Source organism: Rhodamnia argentea, chromosome 1 (genome assembly GCF_020921035.1).
Source record: "Rhodamnia argentea isolate NSW1041297 chromosome 1, ASM2092103v1, whole genome shotgun sequence".
In the NCBI taxonomy this organism is placed as follows: Eukaryota; Viridiplantae; Streptophyta; class Magnoliopsida; order Myrtales; family Myrtaceae; genus Rhodamnia; species Rhodamnia argentea.
In genome coordinates this window covers 1,578,365-1,606,130 of record NC_063150.1, presented here as the reverse complement: position 1 = coordinate 1,606,130, position 27,766 = coordinate 1,578,365, and the positions used below count along the sequence as shown (strand labels likewise).

The window sequence follows — 27,766 nt, the reverse complement described above, 5'->3', positions numbered from 1 at the left end:
GGCTAGCACCGTGCTCTTTAACACCGATTAACATGCCGCATCCCTCCTTGGAGTTGTTGAAATCTGGCGTGCATCGCCTCCATCTCAATGTCTGTGTAAATCCGCGACTCGCTTTGGTACCAAATGAAGCCAAGAAATTCGCGAGTAAAGAAACCAAAACATACCTACAATACCAAATGCACATAAATGGTATTATCAAAATTCCTAATCTAGATAAAAGCGATACCATAAATGTTTAGAATAATTAGGAAAATTTTACGGATCGAGAGAACATATTGTATCCTCACTTTCTAATAATGACAAGAGGTAATCTTCAAATCTTCAAATAAGGATTTTGAAATACTTTTGGTATGTGGCGATCAAGAGGTTAACCGTAAAATGGGTTTGGTACAAATCGCGTAAATTTAAAGGTCTCAACTGAAAAAAACTATAAATTTTATGGACTCAATTGTATATTCGATATAGTTGGAGACCTGAAAGATGAATTCTGCGTAATTAATTATTTGCCCCGACAAAAACCCCAAAACCCTCTTTCGTCTCTCCGTTCTCGTATCTTCTTCGTCTTCTTCAAACCCTTCGAACCTCTCCGAACTTCTCGTCGTCTTTCCGCGAAAACGGTACATTGCGCAGAAGCAGCCATGAACTTGAGCTCCGTCTCCACCAATCCTAAGGCCTCCTCCCCAATCGGACGACCCCCCAACGAATTCAACCTCCAGCAAGCTTTCACCGCCGTCCACGGCCACTGCTCCTCTCTCCTCCGCAACCTCTCTCGCCTCCCGGATTCCCTCGCGTCCAATCTTCAGTCCTCGCTCTGCGACCTCCAAAACCAGACGAGGCACGCGCTCGATTCCGGAATTTCGAATTTCAAGCTCGTTGCCTCTCCCGCCGGGGCGAAGAGCCCGGTTTTCGCGCGGGTGGCGGATGTTGGCAACGCCCAATTGGCTTCGGTTAGCCCTAAGTCGCGCCGGCCAATGTCTGTGGAGGAGATTCAGGAGCGGCTGGCGGGCGTGCCGGTGTACGCGCTGAGCAATTCCTCCGAGGAGTTCGTGTTGGTCTCGGGCGTTTCGACGAGGAAGGCCTTGGGGTTGTTCTGTTTCAAGGAAGAGGATGCCGAGGCACTTCTTGAGCAGATGAAGAGCATGGATCCCGGGATGAGGAGCGGGTCTAGAGTCGTGCCTGTTGCTTTGAACAAGGTGGTAGCTTTTAAATTGCCCTTTCTTGGATTGTGATTTTAATGTATCATCATCTAATGGTTACGTGTTTATTGAGAAGACAGTGGGAAGTTTACTGGATGATTTGATTTCGCAGGTGTTTCAACTCAAGGTCGATGGTGTTGCGTTTAGGCTGATTCCAGAGCTTTCTCAGATTAAAAACGCTATCAAAGTAAGTAGATTCCCTGCACAAACAATGTTATGGTTGAAATGTGATGCGTTGGGATGGGCTTTCCTTGTTTATAGAGCTAAGTTCGGTTGATATTGTGGTGAGAGAAGTTACTGTTTTGAGGTGACACATCTCAGGCTTTATCTCTTGGCTGTGATGGGCGACTTTTGTGGATATATATTTCTTCTGGATTTGAATGGATCAGCGGGTTTGGAATTTGAATTTGTTCTTCGGAATTGCAATAGCTTGTCAACTTAAGCATCCTGTTGACTTGTGACTCAAGGATCTTCGTCTTCTCGGTTGGAATGATAAATGGTGAAGGTACTGAGTACATTGCATGATCTGAAAGGCATAACCAACCATTCAGCGATGATTGTGATTCTGCTGGATAGCGTTGATGGTTTTGATGTAAACATGTTTCTCGAATGTTGGACCCTCGGTTTTTAGAAGACAATCACACTGACTTTTGAGCCTCACTGTCTTGGAAATGTGGAGGGCAGTTCAGAGGCTTGGAGTAGTTGCTGTAGTATTAGAAGGAGGCTGTTTAAATTGCCATCTTTGCCCATTTACTCTAATTTACAGTCCTTTTCGAGGAAGATATCTACCTTGCACTTGCATGACTAATGTAGATAGTTGTAGAACAAACCGTAGTAATGGTCAAGAGAGAAGGATTCTGTTTCACAGGTAAAATTAGATCTACTGGGATTGGTGCAACAGCAGTTATTTTGTTAGAGTTGGCATACACGGTGCATTACTTGCTGAACTCTGTTATTGTCTCTTCTTGGAAAGGGTTAATTAGACATTTGCAGGTGAGGCAAATGAACGACTTGTCTGACGAGGCCTTCCCAGGGGTTCCAGTTTTCCAGGTACTTGCTAACTTTTCTTCATCTACAGAGCTCCGTTGCACTCTTCAGAAGACTGTCGATGAAGAATTGCAAAGGGCACTGGAAACAATTTGAACAATGGGAATATTTCTAAAAGTGTGCAACTGCTGCCGGCTAACACTTTTCTGGATTTGATTAAGGCAGATCTGTGAGAGTCAGGGATTACTTATAGGAAACAGTTGCTAATGAAGCAATTGCTTGACAGGATTGAAAATAATATGCAATATCGCTATCCACATTTGTGGCTGATCTGAGTTAGAATCTTAGAGTTTATAATTGCATGCTCAAATTCCCTTTCTTGTAATTACCTTTTAGCCTAACCAAAGTCTGTGTCATGATGTTCTTGGAACTCTCATGGTCTTGTTGCAACTATCAAGTAGTTGGATTGGTAGTTTGGATGGGGGTTCAAGTATTCTATGTTAAATTTATTTAAATGAGGATATGAGTTTCGCTTGAACTAAATTAATTGTGTAATGGGTTGGTCGAAAATATGGTGTATAAGAAGGGATTGATTGAAAACTGAGTATAGTCTGAAAGTTTAGCATCGCACTAGTTAACAACTCACAGATTCCTCCGCAGCTTCGTATTGTTTTCTTTTCTCTTCTTGATTCCAACTAGTTGTATGTCATGTGAATTAGTGTGAATTGGGTAGGTGTCATGTTTATTATGGGCGATGGGATTGTTTTGTTCTGTTGCTGATATGAATTTGTCTTCAATCAATTTTGTGGATTTCAAGTATGATGCCTTTTATACTCACTGATCATTGTTGATGCAGTCCAGAAGCTTGATACTAAGGAGCCAGAGCCAAAGCTATCGTCCAGTATTCTTCAGAAAGGTCAGTTCTTCAAGAAAATTGTAGTTTGCACCTTCATAGTTTTATTATTTGTAGTTCAGAGTTTTTCTCATTTGTGTTTTCTCTAGGAGGACCTGGAAAATTCATTATTCAGAGCTTCTCGCCAACAAAATAGGTTAAATCCCGCATTTAGACAAGGTGACATTCAGGTACGATCTTTGCATCAATTTTTTACTTCTTGGACATATGACGAGGCGTTCCTCCTGGTTGAGCAATTCTCTTTTCCTGGGCTTGGCCATGTAGGTTGCAGTCCTTGAGGAAATCATAAAAGGAATGAAGGTGAGTAAAACTGGCCTTACTTTTATTTCTCCTGATTTTGCTTGATAAAAGAGTGTATAAGATCATTATCGAGTTAGTTTTTCTCAACATATGCCAGCAGTTGCGATCGTGATATCACTATTGCTGGTCCTCTTTTGGTTGTTCAAATGGATGGAATAAGTAACATGGGGAGTGATTGCAGGAAAATTCTAATTCAACATGGGATGATGTTGTTTTCATACCTCCTGGATTTGATGTTGCCACCGATCCGCCTCGGCAATCGGCATCTCGGAATAGTTAATGCTGTCCAAGCCAATTTCCTCCTTTCCTTTTCATTTATTTATTTCTGGTAATGTTGTGTCGCTCATGTTGTGCATTATTCTTGAATCTAAGCTTCATGCGGAACACGGATATTTCAGTAGCGTGATAGTTACTGCTTAAAATGATGTAAGGTATATTTTGAATGCGCAAGTCATTTTCAAAGTTTCAACTGTTGCATTATTCTTGAGCCGATATCTAGCTCTCTCTTTGGTGGACACAACCCATATATATATATATATAGAAAACATTTGGTTGTGGAATTAAATACAAAAAGATAATATTCCATATAAAACCTTAGCCACATGTTGCGGGTACTGATTAAAAACATGATATGGAAAACATTGTTGAGCTAATTGTGCAATGCCAAGAAAAAGATCAAACAAATGATGCTCTGTATAATTTTGGATGATGTAAGCATTCACGAGGAGAAATTAGTGAAAATGCTACTGGCCAATAAAAAAAAACCTAGAACTGATCGAAAGGTGTGTAGAGACCTCCCGATCTTATGGATCAATCAATCATCAACTTGCATTACCCAATCATCATTATCATCGCCTTCTTCGTAGTAGTCATCTCTCTCTAACATCAACAATACTTCCTCCTCTTTCTTTCGCTCTTCCTCCTCATGATCATCTTCTAATTCCAAGTTCTTCATCCAAAATGATCCTGTCAATTTCGTAATTGTGTAAATTCCGAGATGCGTTTGTGACTATGGTACTATTATATGACTACGCGTTGGGGCTTAGTTGTTCTTCTTTATGGAGGAATAGATTAGTTTCAATTCTTGCGGCAAGCAAAAACTCTTTTGAGTCTGCACAATTATATTTGTATACAGTGGACCGGTAGGTTTTGAAAACCCCATGATTGCGTCACGGTACACGACCGTGCAAGGACAGAGAAAGCCAAAAATGAAATGAAACACTTCGGTCTGACGAGAGACGGAGAGACGGAGCTTATGTAATGATGAAAAACAGTAAGGAAAGATAACCCAATCCGAAATTTATGATATTTTAAATTATCTGTGAATTATCCAAGTTGAGAAGCAGAAGTACATATCATTGTCATTGTTTTGGCTTCTTCTTCTTGCCCTGAGAATAATGAAGCTCGACCTCAACATCTTTGACGAACCCCAGAGAATACCAATTCAAACAATCCTCTTTGTTGATGGGCAAAACAAATAATACTTTGTCACTTAAAACATGCATATGCGTACTAAAATTCAGCAGCTACCTTCTCTTTTTCGTCATCATATAGGCAAGCCCCTCAAATCCCAGTAAGTACATATATAAGGAGCAAGGAACACTATAATTCTTGCACAAGAAACTCAAAAAGAAAGGGAGAAAAGAAAAAAAGTATAGCATCAGCCCTTAACCATGGTTCCCCTCACATTGGTCTGTGTATGCGACGATGCAGTGGACTGGTAGGTTTTGAAGCCCGCCCATGATTTTGTCATAACTTGAGCAAAGGACAAAGAAAGCCAAAGTGCAGTAAAACACTTCAATCTGACCAAGTAACGAAACGTGGGAGAGAGAGAGAGAGGGCTAGATAATATATTAAGACAAGTTTATCACTAATTATGAAAATATTAAGAAAAGGTAGGCGAATCCATCATTCATTATATTTTGAATTATCTACGACTTATCCAAGATGATAAGCAGAGAAGCCTTCATGATTTTCGCTTCTTCTAGCCTTGAGAATATTGATGCTCAACCTCAATAATTTAGTGGAACCACAAAGAGTTCAAAATCAAATAGTACTTTATCACTTAAAACATGCATATGCGTAATAACATTCAACAGCTGCTTTCTCTTTTTCGTCATCGTCTATGCCATCCCCTCAAATCCCAGTAAGTATATATAAGGAGCAAGGAACGCTCTGTTCTTGCACCAAAAGCTCAAAAAGAAAGAGAGAGAAGAAAACAAGTTTATACCATTACCCCTAAACCATGGCTCCCCTCAATTATCTTGTAGTAGCATTCCCAGGCCAAGGCCTCATCAACCCGGCCCTCCAATTTGCCAAGCGTCTTCTAAACGCGGGCGCTCGTGTCACCTTTGCCACCGCCTCGTCGGCTTACCGCCGCATGGCTAAGTCTGACCCCCCTGAAGGTTTGTCCTTTGCCTCCTTCTCCGACGGCTCCGAGGAGGGGCTCAGGCCTGGGATTGACTTCGAGCAGTACATGGCCGACATAGAGCGACTGGGTTCGGAAACTCTAAGAGACCTTGTCGTTACTAGCCTCAGCGAAGGCCGCAAATTCGCGTGCATATTTTATACCACGGTCATTCCTTGGGTTGCTCAGGTGGCTCATTCTCTTCAAATCCCCTCAACACTCATTTGGGCTCAACCTGCAGCCCTTCTTGATATATATTACTACTATTTCAATGGTTATGGTGATATTATCAGAAACCTAGGTAAGGACGATCCTTCGGCATCACTCCACTTACCGGGATTGCCGCTGCTAACTTGCCGAGACGTCCCCACATTCTTCACACCAGAAAACCAATATGCTTTTAGTCTGCCCCTAATGCGAGTGCAGTTTAAAGTATTCGAGGAAGAGAAGAATCCAAGAGTACTTGTGAACACTTTCGATGCGCTAGAGCCCGAAGCATTAAAAGCCATTGGCGACATTACAATGTTCGGGATCGGTCCGCTAATTCCTTCCGCGTTCTTGGATGGACAAGATCCCCTGGACAAATCCTTCGGAGGCGATCTCTTCCAGGGTTCGAAAGACTACATCCAGTGGCTAGACACTAAGCCCAAAGGTTCGGTGATTTATGTATCATTCGGAAGCATCTCCGTGCTGTCCAAGGAACAAAAGGAAGAGATGGCGCGGGGGTTACTAGGCACCGGCCATCCATTCTTGTGGGTGATTAGGAAGGACAAAGAAGAGGAAGGAGAGGGAGAGGAAGATCAATTGAGCTGCATGGAGGAATTAGAGCAAAAGGGAATGATAGTGCCATGGTGCTCTCAAGTGGAGGTGCTATCCCATGCTTCAGTAGGCTGCTTTGTGACTCACAGTGGTTGGAACTCAACCTTCGAGAGCTTGGCTTGTGGGGTCCCAATGGTGGCATTCCCACAGTGGAATGACCAGCAAACCAATGCCATGCTGGTTGAGAATGAATGGAAGGTTGGGGTGAGGGTGAACGCGAACGAGAGAGGCATCGTGGAAGGAGATGAGATCAAGAGGTGCTTGGAATTGGTGGTGGGAGACGGAGAAAAGGGAGAGGAAATCAGAAGGAATGCCAGGAAGTGGAAGGGACTGGCAAGAGAAGCTGCCAAAGAAGGTGGGTCATCGAATAGGAATCTCAAGGCATTCTTGGAGGAGATCCAAATGGAAGCAGGTGGTCACTAGAGTGCTAGTACTTCACCTGTTATTCCTTTGCTTTTGTATTTCTATCTGGTTTTGTATTTGTAACATCTTGGGGAAAATTAGGTTTATGTTACTGTAAGTGAATAAAACTCTCATGTATAACAAAAATGAGATGTATTGCAATAATAGGAGGTTGTCTGTTCATTTGGGAGCTTGATCTAGCTAGCATGCTCGCTCACACCTTGTAAATGTGCCATACAAGTCAGAATGTGGGCTGATTTTATCTCTTTTTTAGGGGCAACTGTTACATATATGATATCCCCGATGCATTGCACCATGTTGGGTTTTGAGAGAAATGAACCAAACCCAAAGTTCCTCAGGCGCGTCTGGCATAGTATCTAACTTTGTTCCTCTGTACCTCCTTCCGAAGTTGCACGCCCAGGTTTGGTGGCATGTAGACCAAAGTTGATATCAAGTGAACCGATTCCAACCCCTTTTCTCCTCGTTGACAGGTTGCAGTACTCCAACAACCCCTTCAACAGTTCATCCTCTCCAGCTCGACGTCCATCGGTTCCGTTGAACCGCCTGAGAACCAGTTCGATTTCCGATTTCAGATACTGGGAACCGGTCCTCCTAGTTTGATTTCGGTTCTTAGGTGGGACCAGATTGGGAACCGATCACTCCTACTTTTAATTCTAGAATTTCATAATATTTATAATCAATTCACTATCCTAAGTAAAATAAACTATACTAACATACGTGGGAATTTGAGTAGCCGCTCGGACAGGCTAAAAGCTTAAATGTGACTAGTTCATGACACTTGCAGCATGATCTATGGGCCTTCAGATAGTCATTTTGTGTTTGTGTCCGTCTGTGCATTAATTAAAAATTGTGAGGAGTGCTAGAACATAAGCATCGATCGATCATCATACACATATAATTCTCATCATCCATCCGTTATACGTTTTGGGTAACATGTGATTTCACTCTCCAAACAACTATACGTGGTGTGTTAGAAAAAGCACAATCTTACGTATGGGCAAAAATGAATAATATCCTAATGGTTCGAGGCTTTCATCCATCCATAAAAATGTAGAGTGGTCAATTTACGACCTTCTTCAAATTATAGCGGATGAACGCTTCAACTTTTACAAACAGTAGAAGAAGCAATTGATTTTTTTTTTTTTTTTGTGAACAAGAAGCAATTGATTCACTTGCACAAAAAGGGAAAATCACCCCTACACTTATTGTATGGATACCAGTTCAATCAGAAATTTTTTAATTTTGCCAATTAAGTCTTACGTGGCACGGCTGATGCTCATGTGGACAATTTTTGCATTTATTTTATTTTTTTCTCTCGTTTCCTATTTCGTTTTTTTTTTTTCTATTTACCTCCTCTAATCTCCGGCATAGGTCATCGGCCACAGGTGAGTGTCGGGACGTCCTCGTCGGCCTCGGGTGAGGGGGTGAGAAGAGTGACCCTTGTTGGATCAGACAAGGCTATTGAGAGTAAGTCGCAGCCCTCGGATGTGGCCGATAGAGGTCACCCGGGCCTCGCGACAGGTGGAGAAAATAGGAAATAAATAAAAATAATAAAAATAAAAAGAAAATAAAGAAAGAAAATTACGAACATTTAAAATATAAGCATCGATTGTATCACGTAAGACAAACGGCGCCGACTAAATCATCACGTCAGTAATTTTTTTCCAAAATTGACAGGTAGAGGTGTCAATATTGGTTTTTCATCCACTTTTATTCACTTCAATCATATATGAATTCAGCAAATTTAAAATAGGGTCTTAACCCAATCAATTTTCGACCCATTTTTGGTATATGACTTGTAGCTTCCTAAGCACCACTTGTAAAAGGGCCTCAAGATATTAGCTTTTATTTTTTATTTTTAAAAGTAAAAGAAAGAAAAAAATAAAATTAAAAAAAATGTGATACTTTTTTGGAACACTGCCACCGTCCCCCATCACCGCCAACCACTGCATTTTCCTAATAAACTATAAGAAAAATATTCCATGGTTGGGTTAAATGTAAAAGTGTTTAAGTAATATGGGTCGGGTTGGATATGGATTATTAGATTTGTACTGTATGAAAATGGGTCAAAAGGGTTAAATGAGTTAATATGGGTCGGACTATATTTGACCCGACCCAAACCAAACCTCGACTCATCCGTTTGACACACTATTGGCGAAAACAACTACATTAGCAAACCGTCAAAAGATTTAGGACAAAACTGGCCAAATTGAAAAGTTTGGAACTAAATTAATATCCGTACAATAAGTTTATGGCTTTTTTGATAATTGTCGACCTGGCCTAGTCAATACCTATCCAGCCACCTTTGTCCTATTCCAAATCATAGACAAAATGATTTGTTTATCTTGGAGATTTTGTGATCCGTTGCGAAACTCATTCCAATTCTAAGATATTTGAGGGTATTATGCTCATGATTTATTTTGAGTATGATTCATTGTAATGAATTTGCAAACTGCTTTCCTGAACATAGAAATTGTCGCATATGAAATTGATTTTTTTTTTTCGGACTGGTAGGTGTTGAAGTCCCCCCATGATTTTGTTATGACTCGAGCATAGGACAAAGAAAGCCAAAATGCAGTAAAACACTTCAATCTGACCAAGTAATGAAACGTGTGTGTGTGTGTGTGTGTGTGTGTGTGTGAGAGAGAGAGAGAGAGAGAGAGAGAGAGAGAGAGAGAGAGAGAGGATATATTAAGAAAGATTAATTAATCGCTAATTATGCAAATATTAAGAAAAGGTTGGCCAACCCATCATTCATTATATTTTGAATTATGTATGCCTTATCCAAGATGAGAAGCAGAGAAGCATATATGATTTTCGCTTCTTCTAACCTTGAGAATAATGAAACTCAACCTCAACACAAAGAGGTCGAAATCAAACAATACTTTATCACTTAAAACATGCATATGCGTAATAACGTACGACAGCTGCTTTCTCTTTTTCGTCGTCGTCTATGCCATCCCCTCAAGTCCCAGTTAGTATATATAAGTAGCAAGGAACGCTCTATTCTTGCACCAAAAACTCAAAAAGAAAGAGAGAGAGAGAAAAAAAAGTATAGCATCAGCCCTTAACCATGGCTCCCCTCAATTATCTTGTAGTAGCATTCCCAGGCCAAGGCCTCATCAACCCAGCCCTCCAATTTGCCAAGCGTCTTCTAAACGCGGGCGCTCGTGTCACCTTCGCCACCGCCTCGTTGGCTTACCGCCGCATGGCCAAGTCTGACCCACCCGAAGGTTTGTCCTTTGCCTCCTTCTCCGACGGCTCCGAGGAGGGGCTCAGGCCTGGGATCGACTTCGAGCAGTACATGGCCGACGTAGAGCGACTGGGTTCGGAAACTCTAAGAGACCTTGTCGTTACTAGCCTCAGCGATGGCCGCAAATTCGCGTGCATATTTTATACCACGGTCATTCCTTGGGTCGCTCAGGTGGCCCATTCTCTTCAAATCCCCTCAACACTCATTTGGGCTCAGCCTGCAGCCCTTCTTGATATATATTACTACTATTTCAATGGTTATGGTGATATTATCAGAAACCTAGGTAAGGACGATCCTTCGGCATCACTCCACTTACCGGGATTGCCGCGTCTAACTTGCCGCGATGTCCCCTCATTTTTGACACCCGAAAACCAATATGCTTTTACTCTGCCTCTAATGCAAGTGCAGTTTGAAGTATTCAAGGAAGAGAAGAATCCAAGAGTACTTGCGAACACTTTCGATGCGCTAGAGCCTGAAGCATTAAAAGCCATTGGCAACATTACCATGTTCGGGATTGGTCCGCTAATTCCTTCCGCGTTCTTGGACGGACAAGATCCCCTGGATAAATCCTTCGGAGGCGATCTCTTCCAGGGTTCGAAAGATTACGTCCGGTGGCTAGACACCAAGCCCAAAGGTTCGGTGACCTATATATCATTCGGAAGCATCTCCGTGCTGTCCAAGGAACAAAAGGAAGAGATGGCGCGGGGGTTACTAGGCACTGGCCGTCCGTTCTTGTGGGTGATTAGGAAGGACAAAGAACAGGAAGGAGAGGGAGATGAAGAACAATTGAGCTGTATGGAGGAATTGGAGCAAAAGGGAATGATAGTGCCATGGTGCTCTCAAGTGGAGGTGCTCTCCCATGCTTCAGCAGGCTGCTTTGTGACTCACAGTGGTTGGAACTCAACCTTTGAGAGCTTGGCTTGTGGGGTCCCAATGGTGGCATTCCCACAATGGGGTGACCAGCAAACCAATGCCATGCTGGTTGAGAATGAATGGAAGGTTGGGGTGAGGGTGAACACGAACGAGAGAGGCATCGTGGAAGGAGATGAGATCAAAAAGTGCTTGGAATTGGTGATGGGCGATGGAGAAAAGGGGGAGGAAATCAGAAGGAATGCCAGGAAGTGGAAGGGACTGGCAAGAGCAGCTGCCAAAGAAGGTGGTTCGTCGGATAGGAATCTCAAGGCATTCTTGGAGGAGATCCAAATGGAAGCAGATGGTCACTAGAATGCTAGTACTTCACCTGTTATTCCTTTGCTTTTGTATTTCTACCTGGTTTTATATTTGTAACATCTTGTGGAAAATTAGGTTTATGTTTCTGCAAGTGAATAAACTCTCATGTATAACAACAACGAGATGTATTGCCGTAATAGGAGGTTGTCTATTCATTTTGGAGCTTGATCTAACTAGCATGCTCGCTCACACCACGCAAACGTGTCATACAAGTCGACATGAAAGAAAAAAATTCTCTAGAGAGACTTGCCAGCAAAGTGTGCGCCCTCTCTTCTCGCGCTCCACCGTTGCGATCAAGGCTAATCCGAAGTCCCAATTAACCTCGAACGATGGTCTATCGGCGTTCAGTGTCATCCGTTGGCAGGCTTTTCAAGGTCCACGACCATTGTTGACCTCGAGTGGAGGCAAACTCAAGTGGGGCATGGTTGGCCAGGGCGGCTGTGTGCCGAGTCCAGCGGTAGGCTCGTCAGAGAGGCCGTGGGACAACAACGGCGGAGACAGAGACTCGGGGGGGCTGAGGCAAAGGGACAAGGACAGGTGCAAGGGATGTTTTCTTTTCTAGTTCGTCGCATGCACGAATGAAACATGGTAAAATGAAGATAAGAGATGAGGCTTGTACATGGTGCAATACCCCCGTCTCCCCCATACGAGTTCCATCAACAAATATTCACTATGACTTCCATTAAGAAATTCACCTGAAGTTTCGTGGTAGGACTACGGCATCGCAAGAAAATTTTGCCTTATAGTCTTGCCTAAAAGATTATGTCGAACAGGAATCAAACATGAAAAGCCATAGCTGTTTTGATGCAGAGACCAAACCACGATCTCAACGGAGTCCAATCGTGACGAGGGAAGGTGAAAGTGTCCGTGAATAGAATTCAGTAGCTTGCACTTATGATGGTTATATAATTTGAGATATTCTTCAACATAGAAGTCTATAGGAAAATTGGGATTTTTGAATATCCGGGGAGTAATACCAAAAGATATAATAATCGTTAGCATTCAAGTTGTCAAAACTCCTTTGACATCTGATCGGGAAGACACTCTTTTGAGAGAGGGTATTGGCAGCTGGTTTTTATCTTTGAGTAATGAATGGTGTTGGGCGTGGTCCATACTCTTTAATAAAAGCACGTGAGGGTCTCAAGGGAACATCGTTCCCTGAACAATAAAGGGCTTTTACGATTTAAGCCCATAGTTTTTCATTAATAGTTTGGACTTGGGTTCGGGCTTATGAATAGCTACTTTTATATATATTTTTTTTCGTTTGTAATTGAGTAATGTAACTAGAGATGCGAGGTATTAATTATAGTAGAATCATCTGCTGGACGTAGCCCTAGTTTAAAGGTGAACCAAGATAAAATCTTGTGTCTCAATTTCTCTTTCTTGTTTTTTGAGCTTTATTTCGTTGTGATTGTGCGCCGAATCCTAACAAATGGGGTAGACAATTAAGAATCTCATAATATATGGTCCACTATTTGGAAGTGGAAAGAACATCAACGTATTAGAACTTTCATCTGGCTAGCCGCTCATAATCGACTATTGACTAATAAATTAAAGACGTCTCCCAACTTGGGGCGAAATACGTATTGCTTGAGATGGAAGTCTCATGTCGAAACAACTTTACATGTTCCAAAGGATTATCCAATTGTGAGTTTGTCCCACAATAATATTTGGGAGAATTCTTCTCGATGAATATTTGTTAATGGTTGAATTTAGATTTCGCTAGTAAAGGGCAACCAAATTTTCATCATGATGGAACATAATTTTTGGAGCAGGAGTGTGGCTTTTTTTTTTTTTTTACAATGAAGAAACAAGTCATTTTTTCAGGACAACTTTATTGTCCCTTCGAATTCGGGTATAAGTAATTTGGTCATACACATAAGAAATGATCAAGGTTTTCATCTGTGAATAACTCGACATTAAGTGGATCATATACTTTTTCGATTTTGGTCAAATGGGATCTTCCACCTTCTAGGTTGATTAAATTGAATACTAATGGAGCGTCTAAAGGCAATGCGAGACTTGCTGGTGCAAGGGGTTTATTCATAAACGAATGGGGTGACTAGCTTGGTGATTTTGTTGCATTCATAGGAATATGTTCGTCACATAAGCAGAATTTTGAACTTTGTGGTCGGGATTGAACTTTGCAAAACAACATGGATTTCTCAAGATTATCGCTAGGATTTTCTTGAAAGCCATAAAGATCTTGTTGGTCCATAGCTTACGATTTATAATACTGTTTATGTTTTTCTTAGGACCGAATTGGTACTAATGCAAAAGGTTTATGATTGAATTGGCACCAAAAAAAGATTTAGGACTAAATTGGTATCAAAGTAATAGATTTAGAACTTTTTTGACAGTTCGCCCCCATAACTTTTAAAAGTTCAGAGGGGATATTTTGTAATTCTTTAAAATTTGGGGGCTATTGTGGAAAGACGGGTAATTAATTATCACTAAGTTTAAGAATGTTTGGGCCTCGGCGAAAGATTCTCAGTGGGCTTAAGGCCCAAGCAAAGCAAGACTGCATTGCTTCAATACGACCACAACATCGTCTTCCCCGAGCAACCATCACTTTTCTTCTGCGGCAATCCACTGAAATCCCTCTCTCTCTCTCTCTCTCTCTCTCTCTCTCTCTCTCTCTCTCTCTGCGTGTGAAGTTCCAGCTTCGTCGTTCGGGAACGAGAGCTTGGCCTGATCGCAGGATGGCGACGGCTATGGTCGAAGACTCCAACTTCGAGGATGACCAGTTGGCTTCCATGACTACTGAGGACATCGTCAGAGCCTCTCGCCTCCTCGACAATGAAGTTCGCATCCTCAAGGTCTCTCTCTCTCTCTCTCTCTCTGTGGATGTTGATGGCTTCGATTAGATTGTTAGGGCTTGTAGCGCGAGTTTACTTCTTGTTGGGGCTTCTGTACTTGGTTTGTGCGCGAGGGTTTCTTTTGAATCTAATTTTAGTTCGTGCATCGATGGGATTTTGATTGGGGTTTTTGTGGGATTTTGGTTTTTTTGTGATGGACAGGAGGAGGTTCAGAGGACGAATCTGGAGCTGGAGTCGTACAGGGAGAAGATAAAGGAGAATCAAGAGAAGATAAAGCTCAACAAGCAACTTCCTTACTTGGTCGGCAATATTGTTGAGGTACTTTCTGAAATTCGTTGACTGTAAGATGGGTCTGGATGAAGGGCTCTTGTTCTACTTGTTGTTTGGGAACTGTCCCTGACAAAACTCTGTTGAAAATTCGGGGTGTGGCAAGCTACATGTTGCACTATGTCTTTGTAATTCAGGCGACAAAGATTTTTTCTCCGAATGTATTTAGCTTGAGTGTGTGTCTTCTTGGTCAATGAGAGATGATAATGCGTTCCTCGTTGTAAGGAGATCTAGATGGTCTGGGTGATATGCTCCTGAAGCTTCCAGTGCTTTTGTCTTCCTTCTTGATTTGAGTTATCCTCTAATTCGAACGTATTGCGCTTCAAGATTCTCGAGATGAACCCTGAGGATGAGGCTGAGGAAGATGGTGCTAATATTGATCTTGACTCACAAAGGAAGGGCAAGTGTGTTGTCCTGAAGACATCGACACGTCAGGTATGGCTTTTTGGAAAAATGCAAAGTCGTGTTGGGTTCACTTGCAGCACCAGTACTTCAACTGTTTGTCTAAATTAGATATCAAATCATTTTGCTGCATGCTATCTATGTTCCCTTTTTTGGAACTATATTTGTTTCATCGAAGACATCTGAGTGTATTTGAATAATACATAGAAGATATATGGACTTTTATTGGGCTATTTTCTGGTTCTAATTGCTACAACTGTGAGAGGTGCATTATATTTGACCTATACGCTGGGCAAGGTCATTTAATTGAGATCAATTAGTTGATGGGTTTAGCTGTGTAATTTACATGTATTTAGACAGTGGGTGGAGAAAAAATGTATAGTTGTAAGTTCTATTTTGGTGGAATTTGCTGTTATTTTGATGTAGATTCTTCATATGCTAGTGCCTTTTCTTATGCAATCAGTCCTGTTATCTGAGGGCAGTGTACTTGTAGGTTTGGTTGTTCCAAGCTGTATATCTTAGCTTTGAAATTTTTTTAAGAACATTTATCATTCTCAAGGACTTTAAGGCACTTATAGTTCAGTAGTCAAGAAAACTGAAAGAGGCTTCATATTTGTGTCTACGATGCAGACAATCTTTCTTCCTGTTGTTGGCCTTGTTGATCCAGACAAGTTAAAACCTGGTGATTTAGTTGGTGTAAACAAAGACAGCTATCTGATCTTGGATACTCTACCATCTGAATATGATTCCCGTGTGAAAGCTATGGAAGTAGATGAAAAACCAACAGAAGATTACAGTGACATTGGAGGACTAGAGAAACAGGTACATTGCTAGACTTTTGATCAACCCTGCACGCACTACTTAAGTAGACAATCTAGTGACAATGCTGTTGTTAACACAGATCCAAGAACTAGTAGAGGCTATTGTTCTGCCAATGACACATAAAGAACGATTTCAGAAGCTGGGAGTTCGTCCTCCTAAGGGAGTACTGTTATATGGTCCTCCTGGGACTGGGAAAACTTTAATGGCACGTGCTTGTGCAGCGCAGACTAATGCCACTTTTTTGAAGCTAGCTGGCCCTCAGCTTGTCCAGGTATATATGTGCTCTTATATTACTGGGTTGGTGCTAACCATTAATTAATGCATGTTCGCCCCAGAAGATGCTGCCTTGTGCTTCCACTGCGAATTGATGTTACAGCGGAATAGCTGTTTCCTTTCTTGATATTGTGTCAGATTATTCAATCTGGTAGTAATAAATAATTAGTCTTCCTGGATATTGGGTTCTATGACTTAGTTGGAAGCCATATACTAACTTAGTTGGAAGCCATATACTTATTAGATCACACATTCATGCAGATGTTTATTGGAGATGGAGCAAAACTTGTGCGTGATGCTTTCCAGCTCGCAAAAGAGAAATCTCCCTGCATTATCTTCATTGACGAAATCGATGCTATTGGCACAAAACGTTTCGATAGGTATGCCAGTTAGTTTCCTTAGCCTTAAAAATGAAGTGGATTATGAACAACTGAACCTTGGTTATGTTAATTATGAGTGGATAACAAAGAGAATATGTATGGTTTGTGTCCTTGTAATATGGATACATTGGAAATAAGAAAATAATCTGCAAAGTTAAATTACTATGCAGATATTAAGAGTTGTTAATAGTAATATAACCTCCACTCTAATCATCATCTTGTAATTGGTTTGTAAAACTGTTGTTTCTTTCGTACACTATGTTTACAGCGGATTGTTCTCTTGGTGTTTGCAGTGAAGTAAGTGGAGATAGAGAGGTCCAGCGCACAATGTTAGAGTTGCTCAATCAGCTTGATGGCTTTAGTAGTGATGATCGAATTAAGGTGTCACTTTCTCTCTATGAACCTTGATTTAACTCAATTCCCATGTACGTAAATGGATATTGCCCATGCAGCTCATAGATATATTTTGTATAAGTAACATCTACCAATGAAATGACTATGGTCAACGTGAGTTTCGGCATATTTATCATTTTGCAGGTTATTGCTGCAACAAATCGAGCTGATATATTGGATCCTGCACTTATGCGCTCTGGTCGATTGGATCGTAAAATTGAGTTCCCTCATCCGACTGAAGAAGCCAGGGCTCGTATTTTACAGGTACATCTTAGCATATGATTAATAGAGTCCGACAGAAGTCGCTTATGAATAAGTAATCCTTTTTCTACTGAAAAGAGAAGTCCGAAGTAAATGCTGCACTTACTGTTGTAGAATTGATATTCTTCTACAGCTTGCTGGTATTTTATTAGAAGCTGATCATTTGTGTTGTGACTATAGATTCATTCAAGGAAGATGAATGTTCACCCTGATGTTAATTTCGAAGAGCTAGCCAGATCGACGGATGATTTCAATGGGGCTCAGTTGAAAGCAGTTTGTGTGGAGGCTGGCATGCTTGCACTTCGCCGCGATGCTACAGAAGTAATTAATCTCTCTCCTTCCCTCTCCAATTATGGGACAAAGTTGCGTGGTTATGTTCCAGTGGCAAGTTTTTGATTTGCTGTTGGTATCTGTCAGGTTACTCATGAGGACTTCAATGAAGGGATCATACAGGTCCAAGCGAAGAAGAAAGCAAGCCTGAATTACTATGCTTAAGGCCACAGTCATCATGTCTGGATCTTCACTGCTCGTGCCGTGACTTTTTTAGCGGGTGAATAGAAATGAGATCACCCGGTCTCTCTAGCACCGTCGGTCCTTTTGTGATGCTCGATGAAGTAGATTATTCACTTTTAACTGGTGCGATGTAATTGAACAAAGACGTGTGGATGAACTTATTGAGGGTTTTATCCTCTCTGGCGGGACCAAGTTCTTGAGCAGTCTTGTGTAATTTCTGCTTCATCTGATCCTGGGGCGACTTGGTAAATGGACGAAGCTTCTCTTTCAGTCAAATGTTGCTTGAATGTGTCTGGGATGTGTGAACTTCTTGCATGCTCTCTGTTTAGATGGATCTATAGGGGGAATGGACCTGATTTTGAGGACTCATGGTGCTTGTAGTTAAAAAGGAAAGAAAACGAAAGGACTCTTTATTGATGCTAGTGCTGAATGGATACGTATTTCTGCTCATCTCTAGGTAATTTTATTTGGTGCACCGGATTTGTTTGTGGTCTCGGTTCGGTTCGGTCCAGGCAAGTAATTCCCGTAAAGGTGAGATAGTCAAAATTCAAAACGTTGGGATGATCTTGATTATCCACAGACCATGAGTTTCGCACGTGCAATCAATGTACTTTGTATGGACCCAAAAATGGGGAAAAAAAAAAAACAACGTAATTTGTGTTGGCGTTGATCCCTCTTTGCGCAAATAGCAAGCATGTTTCAAAGGCCATTGCTTGCATGAGTGAGCCCATCGTTGCCCATCATTTGCCATGAAAAAGAAAAAGGACCTCTACAAAACGCCAACATCTTGACTCAACTTCAATTAAAAAAAGAAAAAAAGAAAAATAGAGAGCATTAGGGCTCGTTTGTTTTACAAAAAAAAAAAAAAAAATCAGGTTCAGAAAAAATAAACTAGTCAAGGACAACATTTTTTACTCATGAAAAAAACATATTCAAAAGTTGAAAAAATGATTTCCTTTTAACATTTTTCATTGTCTTTCTTCCATCCATTCCTTCACATTCCTTTTCTTTCTGATTATTTTTTATTTTTATTTTTTATTTTGGTTTTTTAGTAAGGTTTAGCAATTTTATTTTAAATTTTTCTCTTTTTTGTCTATTCTTTCTTCCTTTGCCAATCGTCGGCCTCGAGCGAGATCGAGCTTGCTCGAGTCTCGTGAGCTCAAACCACGCTAGCCCCAACCAAGGCCGGCGTCATTGGCCTTTGCCAGCTTGTCCCTCACTTGTGGCGGGTCGCCGGCCGTCACCGTGGTTGGCGATCGGTAAAAAAAAAAAGAAAAAAAAAAATTTAAAAAAAAAAATTATCAAAAAATTATTTTTGAAATTACAAAAATTACCCATATTAGCGTCGGTCGTGCCACATAGAAAGGCTAGGTCCATAGGTCCTTGTTAGCAATTTCCAATCAAACAACGACACAGAAAATCAAATGAGATTCTTACTAGATGACGAGAGATATTTTCTAGTTCATTTTTTAAGTCCCAACAAAACACTGGAAAATATTGTCATTTTCAACTTTTCGAAAAATATTTTCCAAAGACGTCACATTTTTCGTGAAACAAATATAGCTTAGATAGCAATACGAATTACAGTTTCATACTTGGGCGGTTATCTAATAAATCCTTATTTTTGTGAAAAATATACCCTCATCTTTGGTTTTTACGTATGTATTCTTTAGTTGAAAAAAATCATCCAACTCTATTTCGAATTTGGCAGGTGCATAATGCAGGGGTGTCAAAAAAGGCTCGCGCTAGACGGCCCGGTCCGGCTTGAAAATTCACTTAATTTTCAAGTTTTTCCGGCCGGATTTGGTGCTCGGGTTGGGTCGGCCCGTCGCCTGACTTTTTTTAACATCAATATTTTCTTTTTAATTTAATTTAATTTATATTTTCTTTTTATATTCTTTCATTTTATGGGTTTGTTAATTGATTTTGATTCCAAAAAAAGAAGAAAAAAAAATCAGACCGGAATCCGACCAGGACCCAGGCCAGTGGCCCGGGTCGAGCTCGGTACTATTCTGTTTCAAGTCGACTAAGGCCGGGCCAAGACTCGGCCCGACCCAGCCCATTGACACCCCTAGAATAATATGCGAATTGTTTATGACTAGAAAATATATAGATCTTTGACAAAAAAAAGAAAAAGAAAATATATAGATCATGAAGGTACGAAGGTGCAAGTAAAAGTCATTGTGGCAGCAATTGCCAGAATCAGGATAATGACGTCATAAGAGCGCAACTAACCATTTAATACGCTGAGTTAGACCCTTACGTGGAAAAACTTTGTCTGGCTTGGCGATAAATATATTGTGGGGTCCTTCTCTCTCTTTCTCTCGCTTGACAACCATGGCTCTCTACCGCCATTAGAACCAGGGCTGAGAAAAAAAATCGAAATCCACCCGAATCGAATCGGACCGTACCCAACTGGTTAGTTTTGGGTGGTTTTTCCGGATATCAATTCAGTTCTTGATTTCATATTGGAACCATTTACCCGGACTAACTGAACCTATATATATATATATATGTTACATTCTCAATCGGACCGGACCTTTGTTTTGGATTAACATTGAGAATGTTGTCCATTCAGGCTAATCATCTTGTGGGAGGATGAGGAACAGTGAGACCTTTTGGTACGCTATACCCCCTACGTACATCTCACTAATGGAGATGGTTCATATTTTGGGGTTTACTGAAAGTATACTTGTATGGTACACGATTTTGAGAAGGAAAAAGAGGGTCAGAAAAGGGAACAAGTGTTGCGGTTTTCATGGTTTTGTCAAGATGTGACAATTCAGAGTGACTTGAATGAATACAGAGTATTCCATGGGAAATTGGGAATAGCTTCATTGATTCACTCTAGTACAATCTTTTTTAATTGATATTGGTGCTCGGTAGGACCGATTCCATGAACCCACTTAGGAATCGGATCGAACCTGTGGTTCGGGTTCTCGAGTGGATCCATAAAACGAGCAAATGCTTCACAGTTCCTAATTCTCGGAACCGGTTCCTAGCGGGCGGTTCTCGGTTTTAGAGTGGCTGATCACTCCTAATTAGCACTACCACCTCTACCAAACTTGAGCCGCGCCACCGGAACCAACGCCACCTGTTTGAAATTGCTTCGACCCGGGACTCCACAAGGTAGCAAACCCAGAGTCGAAGAGGCAGCCTCATATCGGAGGTCGTAAGCTCATATATGAGGTTGTGGGGCCTCAAATATGATGATGTAGGTAACCTCCATTGGAGGTCGTCTAGAGTGAGCAATAACCGAAGGTGGTGGAGGAGAACCGAAGGTGGTATTAGAGTCGAGCCTAGGGTAGCGATGAAGCAAAAGTGGGGGGTTTTGGTAGCAGCAATATTTGGGGAAAAGTACATTAGAAGTGCCATAACTTTTGTACGACGTTCACTTAAGTGCTATAACTTTCAAAACATTCACTTAAGTGCCATAACTTTTAAAAGAGTACGTTGACGGTGGCAACAGGTTTGGCCAACAAGGACATCAAGCTCGAGCAACTGGGCTGAATATCACGAGCTGGCAAGCTGCAAGCACGAAGAAGAGGAGGAAAAGACGAAGAAGGAAAATGTTAATTGACTAATTTAATTTGAATTGGTAAAGGACACGTATCTAATGCTTCATTTAATAGAAACCTCGCATTCAGTGACATTAGAAATTGAGGTTCTCGATTGAATGAAAAAAGAAAGTTGAGATACTCAATTGTAAAATAGCCAAACTTTCAGACTTGTGATTATCTCCATGATTAATCCCAAGTTGCAGTAATGAAAATAGATAGGCGTCAATGAACTTTGGTAAGAATTTTGAAAATATCAGATTCATTAGGAAAAAATAACGCTAGGTCTGGGGCGTCACAAGAATTACTTCCTTGGAACATTGCCTAAAAGATCTAATTGAGTAAGAATCTAATGAAAAATTAATGTTTATTCATGTGCAAAGCCCAACTTCTCTTGTCTAATAAGTTAATTCACATACATACACACGCGCGTTATCATGAAAAGATTCACTGAGGTCTGCTGCTTCTGTTTTCAGATCCTAAGAAGGTGATTTTAAGAGTTTATAAAGAAGGTTCCTAGTAGATACATGATAGGTTTTAGGGTAAGGCATGTACCTTGTCTATCTTGGAACCTACAGACCCCTACATTTGAAGACATATTAGGGTGGATTTAGAAAATAAAATTCTCACAAATAGAGATTCTTAATTCGCAGTACTCTAATTTGAAGTGATGTTAGTATTGCATGTAGCAGCTTTAAAAAGCTAAAAGTATACAAATAGAAACAAGCGTCAACCACCACAAAACGTTGCCAATAGATTGTAAATAACGTGGCAGAATATTGCCAATATTGTCAGACAATATCGCCAACAGATAGAAAATAACGTCAGGCGTACAATTATGTCGTCTAGATACTGTCAGAAAAGGTTGGATTTTCTTATGCTCTTAAAGTATACAATTAGATTTTTCGTTACTATGGAAACAGATAAAATAATTCTTTTTGATAGACTTTCAAGTATTTTTATGCCGTATTATGAAACAATTTTTCGAGGTCGGCCACTTTTTTCCTATTATAAAACTATATGTCCATCTTTAGTTACCAAGAGAATAAAGAAAACTACTAATTAACTATTTTAATTTGAATTGGCAATCATAATCAACATTCTCTCACAATTTTTACTGAATAAGCAAATCACAACGGTAAAAGACACATGGTGTAATACTTCATTTAATAGAACCTTCACATTCAGGGACATTATAAATTGAGGTTTTCGATTGAAAAAAAAAAGGTTGAGAAACTTGATTGTAAAAATGGGCAAACTTTCAGAATTGTGAGACCATTATATTTGTAATCAATCCTAAGATCATTAATGAAAATAGATAAGCATCAATGAGCTTTGGTGAGAATTTGGAATGACAAATCCCACAACAATACCATGTCACAACCGGGTTCTCACAAGAATTATTTCCTTGTAACATCGCCTAAAAGATCATATTGAGTAAGAATCGAATGAAAGACTCATGTTTCTTTCGATGCAAAGTCTATATGCTCTTATCTAATAAGCTAATCCTTTGAACTTTTTGTTACATATATCTCATGACAAAATAAAAGCATAAACATCATCAGGAAAAGGTTCCCCGAGCTCTGCTACTTCTGTTTTCGGATTTCAAGAAGGTGATTTCAAGAGTTTTTAAAGAAGATTCCCAATAGGTTCATGGTAGGTTTCAAAGTAAGCCATAAACCTCGACTGTCTCGGAACCTACACACCCCTACCTTTGAAGACATGATAGGATAGATTTAAAGAATAAAATTCTTATACATAAAGACCATGTCTCACGGTACTCTAATTTAAAGTGACCTTAGTATTGCTTGTAGCAGCTTTTATGAGCTAAAATTACACAAATATAAAAGAGCGTAAGATGCGACAAAATGTTGCCAATAGATAGAAAGTAACGTCCAACACAACATAATATTGTCAATAGATAAATAATAATAATAATAATAATGTCATACACAACGTAATGTCACCAGTTGATAGAAAATAACGTTAGACGTAAAATTATGTCGCCGAGATAATAACTTTAAATACTGCCAGAAAATGTTGGATTTTCTTACGCTCTTAATGTATTGTGAAACATTTTTTTGAGGTTGGCTACTTTTTTCCTTGTTAAAAACTATATATCCATCGCTAGATACCAAGATGATTTATCATGTTTATGACCTTAGAAGATATGCGAAATTCCTCTGGCAAGTGATTGGAGGATATGAATCCATATACTTATTTTTCATGATACTTCATCTTATTCAATCAAATATTCTCTGGTTGCCTTTGTCAAAGATAATAGTCAGTGATACCTTATTAAGCTAAGTGATGCGCAAATTACGTCGCCTAGCCATTATGATTCGACAGGAAAAAAACAATCGCATTAGAATGAGATAAGAGTTTTTCTAAAATGACACGATATTGCTTGAAGAACAAATCTAAGTGATATCATAAATATTGGATTTCTTTCGTTTTAGCGGATATAGTTCGATTATGATTATGTAAAAGACGACAAAGTTTCTCTTTTAAGTAACATTATTTCAAATTAACTTACCATGCAAGTAATGATGGCAGCACGAATTTACAATCAAATTCTTTTTGCTTAGACATATAAATACAACTATATGAAGATGGGGTATGATGCTTATGTCTTTCAATAATTAACAGGTGTACATGATGACTACTAGGCTGAATATCATGTAAGGCGAGATGGCGGCAAATTGAGAATCACTCGGGGATAGATTAAATCAAGATGTTGTACGGTACTTATGTCCTTTTATTACCAGATATGCTCAAGGATTGAGGGTTTTGTCCCTTGTTATCACCCAAGATCATAATCTTAGTTGTTCAAGTGATAACATGATGATATTACTTCACTCTTTAAGGCATCACCACTTCATTTTTCGACTCAAGTAGTCGCCGAGACATTCATCTTTAGATTCTCCGATGTATGGCAAATGACTAATAACCAATTGCATGTATATCCATTGCTTACCACTCTTGATTTTTGTCATCTTTTCATACATGCCCAAACCTTAATTCCTCATAATTAAGGACATAATCTACATCATTTAATGAAGGAGATAGTCGGGACTAAAGTTAATAAGGTCAACTATGTTAAACCCAGCTCGATAACCGTCGCATTGCCTTTTTTGACATCGAACCCAGAATCTACGGCTTGTGCATTGTTTCCAGATGTACACAAATGGAGAGCCCAACGTAAGAGATCGCCAACGACACTTGGAAGGGACTGGCGTCAAGCAATCATGTCTTCTTTCCACCATAAAAGGAAGCACAAACGAAAACACAGCACACACTAAAATAAGATAGAAATAGCTTGAGAAGAGAAAAACCTAGACTTAATATGGACGAGGTGGTGGCGCTGATAGTAGGAGCTGGCCCTTCAGGCCCAGCGGTCTCCAATTGTTTATCTCACCTATCGATTCCAAGCATAGTTCTAGAGAAAGAAGACTATTATGCCTCACCGTGGAAAAAGAGATCATATGATCGCTTGAACCTCCATCTTGCTTAAAAATTCTGTTCACTGCCCTACATGGCCCATGCATCGTCGTCCGCTACCTTCATATCCAGAAACTCGTTCGTCGAGTACATCGACTCTTACATCTCCAAGTTCGGTATCAAGCCCCGGTACTGTCGTTCCGTCAAAGCAGGCTGGTACGTCGAGAAGGAGAGGAAGTGGAGGGTTGATGCTAGGAACACGTTGACCCAAGAGAAGGAGGTCTATATGGCCCAGTTCTTGGTTGTGGCAACGGGTGAAAACGGCAAGGGTTTTATCACCGAGTTGCCTGGGTTGGACGGCTTTGAAGGAAAGATCGTCCATTCGAGCGAGTATAAATCCGAGAAAGACTATGAGAACAAAGAAGGTTTAGCAGTTGGGTGTGGAAATTCAGGGATGGAGATAATTAGCTATGATCTATCAAACTTTGGTGCTCATACTTCAATTGTGATTAGGAACCCAGTACGATGTCTTTTCTATTTACCTTTTTTTTTCTGTCTTCTGTCATTTTTGCTTCATTTTTTTTTCTCATTAATTGATTTCAGTCCCCTTTTAAAAAAAAAAAATTTGAATCTTGCCCCCCGGAATGGGCATGAATGGCATGGACTTGACCTAATTCAAAGTCTTTTTTTACCTTTTAACATGTTAGGTATTCATATAATTTCCATTTGCATTTATGATATTTTCTTCTAAACCTTCTTAATGAGATTTTGAGTCTCAATTTGGCAGAGGATTGCAAAATCTAAGTGAATATCTAGCATTTATAGCAAAAGCAAATGAACAATTTCAATCACAAAATAATTTGGTCAATCCCTCAACTTTTTTATTGATAGAGAGAGAGAAAAGCAAATGGACAATGATCTACTGATATAATTGTGCAACTTATTGCAGTTTCATGTGCTCAACAAGGAAATGGTTTACATCGGAATGTTATTATCCAAGTACGTCCCGATGACAGACACCGATGCTGTGGTGACATTTCTTGGGAAGCTTTGGTATGGCGATTTGACTAGGCATGGGATCCGTAGACCGGCTAAAGGCCCATTTCACCTAAAAGTGGCTTGTGGAAAATCTCCAGTAATTGACATTGATACGGTTAAGAAAATTCAATCTGGAGATATTATGGTAAAAGCTACATATACTATTGACATTTTGTCCATGTTTATTTCTGTCAATCCTACAAAGCAAAAGTGTTTACGGATCATTTATGTTTTGACAATTTATAACCAAGGTGGCTTTGATCATTCTAATCTTTTTGCAGGTTCTTCCTGGAATTGTGAGGATTGATGGTAATAATGTGGTATTTGAGAACCGTGTTATTAAGCAATTCGATGGGATTATCTTTGCAATAGGCTACAAGAGTACTGCAAATTACTAGCTCAAGGTTGGTCCAAGCAAATAATAGAGCACCACAATACAAAGTTTATAGCATTGAACTTCATGAATAGATAGGTAGTTTTGCAAGCTACGCTCCTTTTCATTGAAGGAAAGCATATCTATGTACATTTTCAGCCTTTTGAAATGGATATGGCATTTGCTTTGCTGATCAAATACGAGTAGTTTAAGGTTAATTGACTGTAATGATTTGTGCTATATTGTACAAGTCGTTGAGTAATAATTATATGATAATTTTTCTAGTAGTGAATCATAATATTTAAATTATCATGCTATTCGCTCTCTCATACTTTCTAACCGAAGGAACACATTTGTTGAACGCATACGGGACTACGAAGACATGCTGAACAAAGATGGGATGCCGAAACGCCCGTGCCCACATCATTGGAAGGGAGAGAATGACATTTACTGTGCCGGGTTTTCTAAGCAAGGATTGGCGGGGATCGCAAGAGACTTGGTGGCCATAGCCAATGATATTGATGAAGTTTTAAACATAATGAAGGGGAAGATTAAAGCCAACTAATCAACATCGCTCTCACTCCATCTCTATCTATCCGTGTTGTGTGTCTATATATGTAGTTCCGAATAACCTTACTTTTGTCGATCGGTTGGAAGTTTGGAATGTATTAGAGAACGCATCTGAATGCGGATGCAAGCTCCTAAACTCCCAATGAGTTCTAGGGTTTCCATTAAGATGAGGGATGCATGCATGCTTTGTTACTGGTAAGTAGTGGTGGTTCATGGTTCATTCAGCAACAAACAATGGAGTCCAATGCTAGTCAAAGCTAATCTTTTGAGCTTCTTGTTGTGGGAATTGATCTTTCTAATGTTTTGCGCTTTTAAAGTACGATTTTTTTTTTTCTGGATAAACAATTTGATGCAAGAAGGTTTGTACATGCAATTGTAAGTAGTCATGTAAAAATGTGTTCTGCTCCTATTTGTGAGGCTGCATGCTTTGAGAAATGGCACCGCAACAAAATAGAGAATTGGAAGTAGATATTTCAATGGCAAATAACATTTTTACCTTTCAAGGTCCACTCAATGAAGGAGGAAAAATATTCTATGCTTCTATGATAATTTCCATTTGCTTTCTAAACAGTGAGAATTTTTTTTTTTACTTATGAAGAAGGGTTAAAGATGAATATAACAATTTAATGTCTTGAAAACACTATCTCTATTTTACCACGTAATGAGAAAGTTTAATTAGGAAATTTATCACCTCAAATTCTAGTTCTAGTGACCATTCGTGTTGTCACCGGAAAGAACATTATCAAAGTCAAAAAAGAAATTTGCAAGATCATTATGGTGATTGTTTCTTTTGCCTCGAAAAGATCTTTTACCACACACACGGATTCTTTAAATTAGGGATTCATGTACCAAAAGTTTAAAATTTATCGTGAAAATGCAATTGTGTTTTAAAAATTTCAGATAGCACAACATAATCCTCAAACTTGTAACTTGGATGCAATTAAGTTCTTCGGTTGATGACGTGACATAATATATTGATACATTGCTGTAAACGTAACCGAGTCGCCAACGGTAAGTTAAAACAATGTCTTTTTTCTTTTAACCCATCAATATAGTGTCGTCTTGTAAT

The 27,766-nt window shown here is 39.9% G+C and overlaps 5 protein-coding genes across 5 annotated transcripts; all 5 read left to right on the top strand.

The window, feature by feature from the left end:
- Positions 1–526: 526 nt before the first annotated feature.
- On the top strand, positions 527–3,867 carry LOC115743305 (protein TIC 22-like, chloroplastic). Its single transcript, XM_030678029.2, has 7 exons — positions 527–1,193; positions 1,309–1,383; positions 2,190–2,246; positions 3,040–3,099; positions 3,186–3,266; positions 3,361–3,396; positions 3,578–3,867. The coding sequence occupies exons 1-7, from the start codon at positions 639–641 to the stop codon at positions 3,674–3,676; spliced, it is 963 nt and encodes a 320-aa protein (XP_030533889.1). The 5' UTR covers positions 527–638; the 3' UTR covers positions 3,677–3,867.
- Positions 3,868–5,507: 1,640 nt separating this feature from the next.
- Positions 5,508–7,215, top strand: LOC115743303 (phloretin 4'-O-glucosyltransferase-like). Its single transcript, XM_030678026.2, has one exon. It carries the CDS (start codon positions 5,642–5,644, stop codon positions 7,043–7,045), a length of 1,404 nt encoding a protein of 467 aa, XP_030533886.1. The 5' UTR covers positions 5,508–5,641; the 3' UTR covers positions 7,046–7,215.
- Positions 7,216–9,974: 2,759 nt separating this feature from the next.
- Positions 9,975–11,693, top strand: LOC115743302 (phloretin 4'-O-glucosyltransferase-like). Its single transcript, XM_030678025.2, has one exon. The coding sequence runs from the start codon at positions 10,119–10,121 to the stop codon at positions 11,520–11,522; it is 1,404 nt and encodes a 467-aa protein (XP_030533885.1). The 5' UTR covers positions 9,975–10,118; the 3' UTR covers positions 11,523–11,693.
- Positions 11,694–14,098: 2,405 nt separating this feature from the next.
- LOC115743304 (26S proteasome regulatory subunit 6A homolog) lies at positions 14,099–17,994 on the top strand. Its single transcript, XM_030678027.2, has 10 exons — positions 14,099–14,347; positions 14,549–14,665; positions 15,002–15,109; positions 15,707–15,898; positions 15,978–16,169; positions 16,433–16,551; positions 16,845–16,932; positions 17,089–17,208; positions 17,386–17,526; positions 17,623–17,994. The coding sequence occupies exons 1-10, from the start codon at positions 14,231–14,233 to the stop codon at positions 17,698–17,700; spliced, it is 1,272 nt and encodes a 423-aa protein (XP_030533887.1). The 5' UTR covers positions 14,099–14,230; the 3' UTR covers positions 17,701–17,994.
- A 6,816-nt stretch (positions 17,995–24,810) lies between these two features.
- LOC115743299 (probable indole-3-pyruvate monooxygenase YUCCA10) lies at positions 24,811–26,152 on the top strand. Its single transcript, XM_030678020.2, has 3 exons — positions 24,811–25,236; positions 25,666–25,899; positions 26,036–26,152. The coding sequence occupies exons 1-3, from the start codon at positions 24,811–24,813 to the stop codon at positions 26,150–26,152; spliced, it is 777 nt and encodes a 258-aa protein (XP_030533880.2).
- Positions 26,153–27,766: the final 1,614 nt, after the last annotated feature.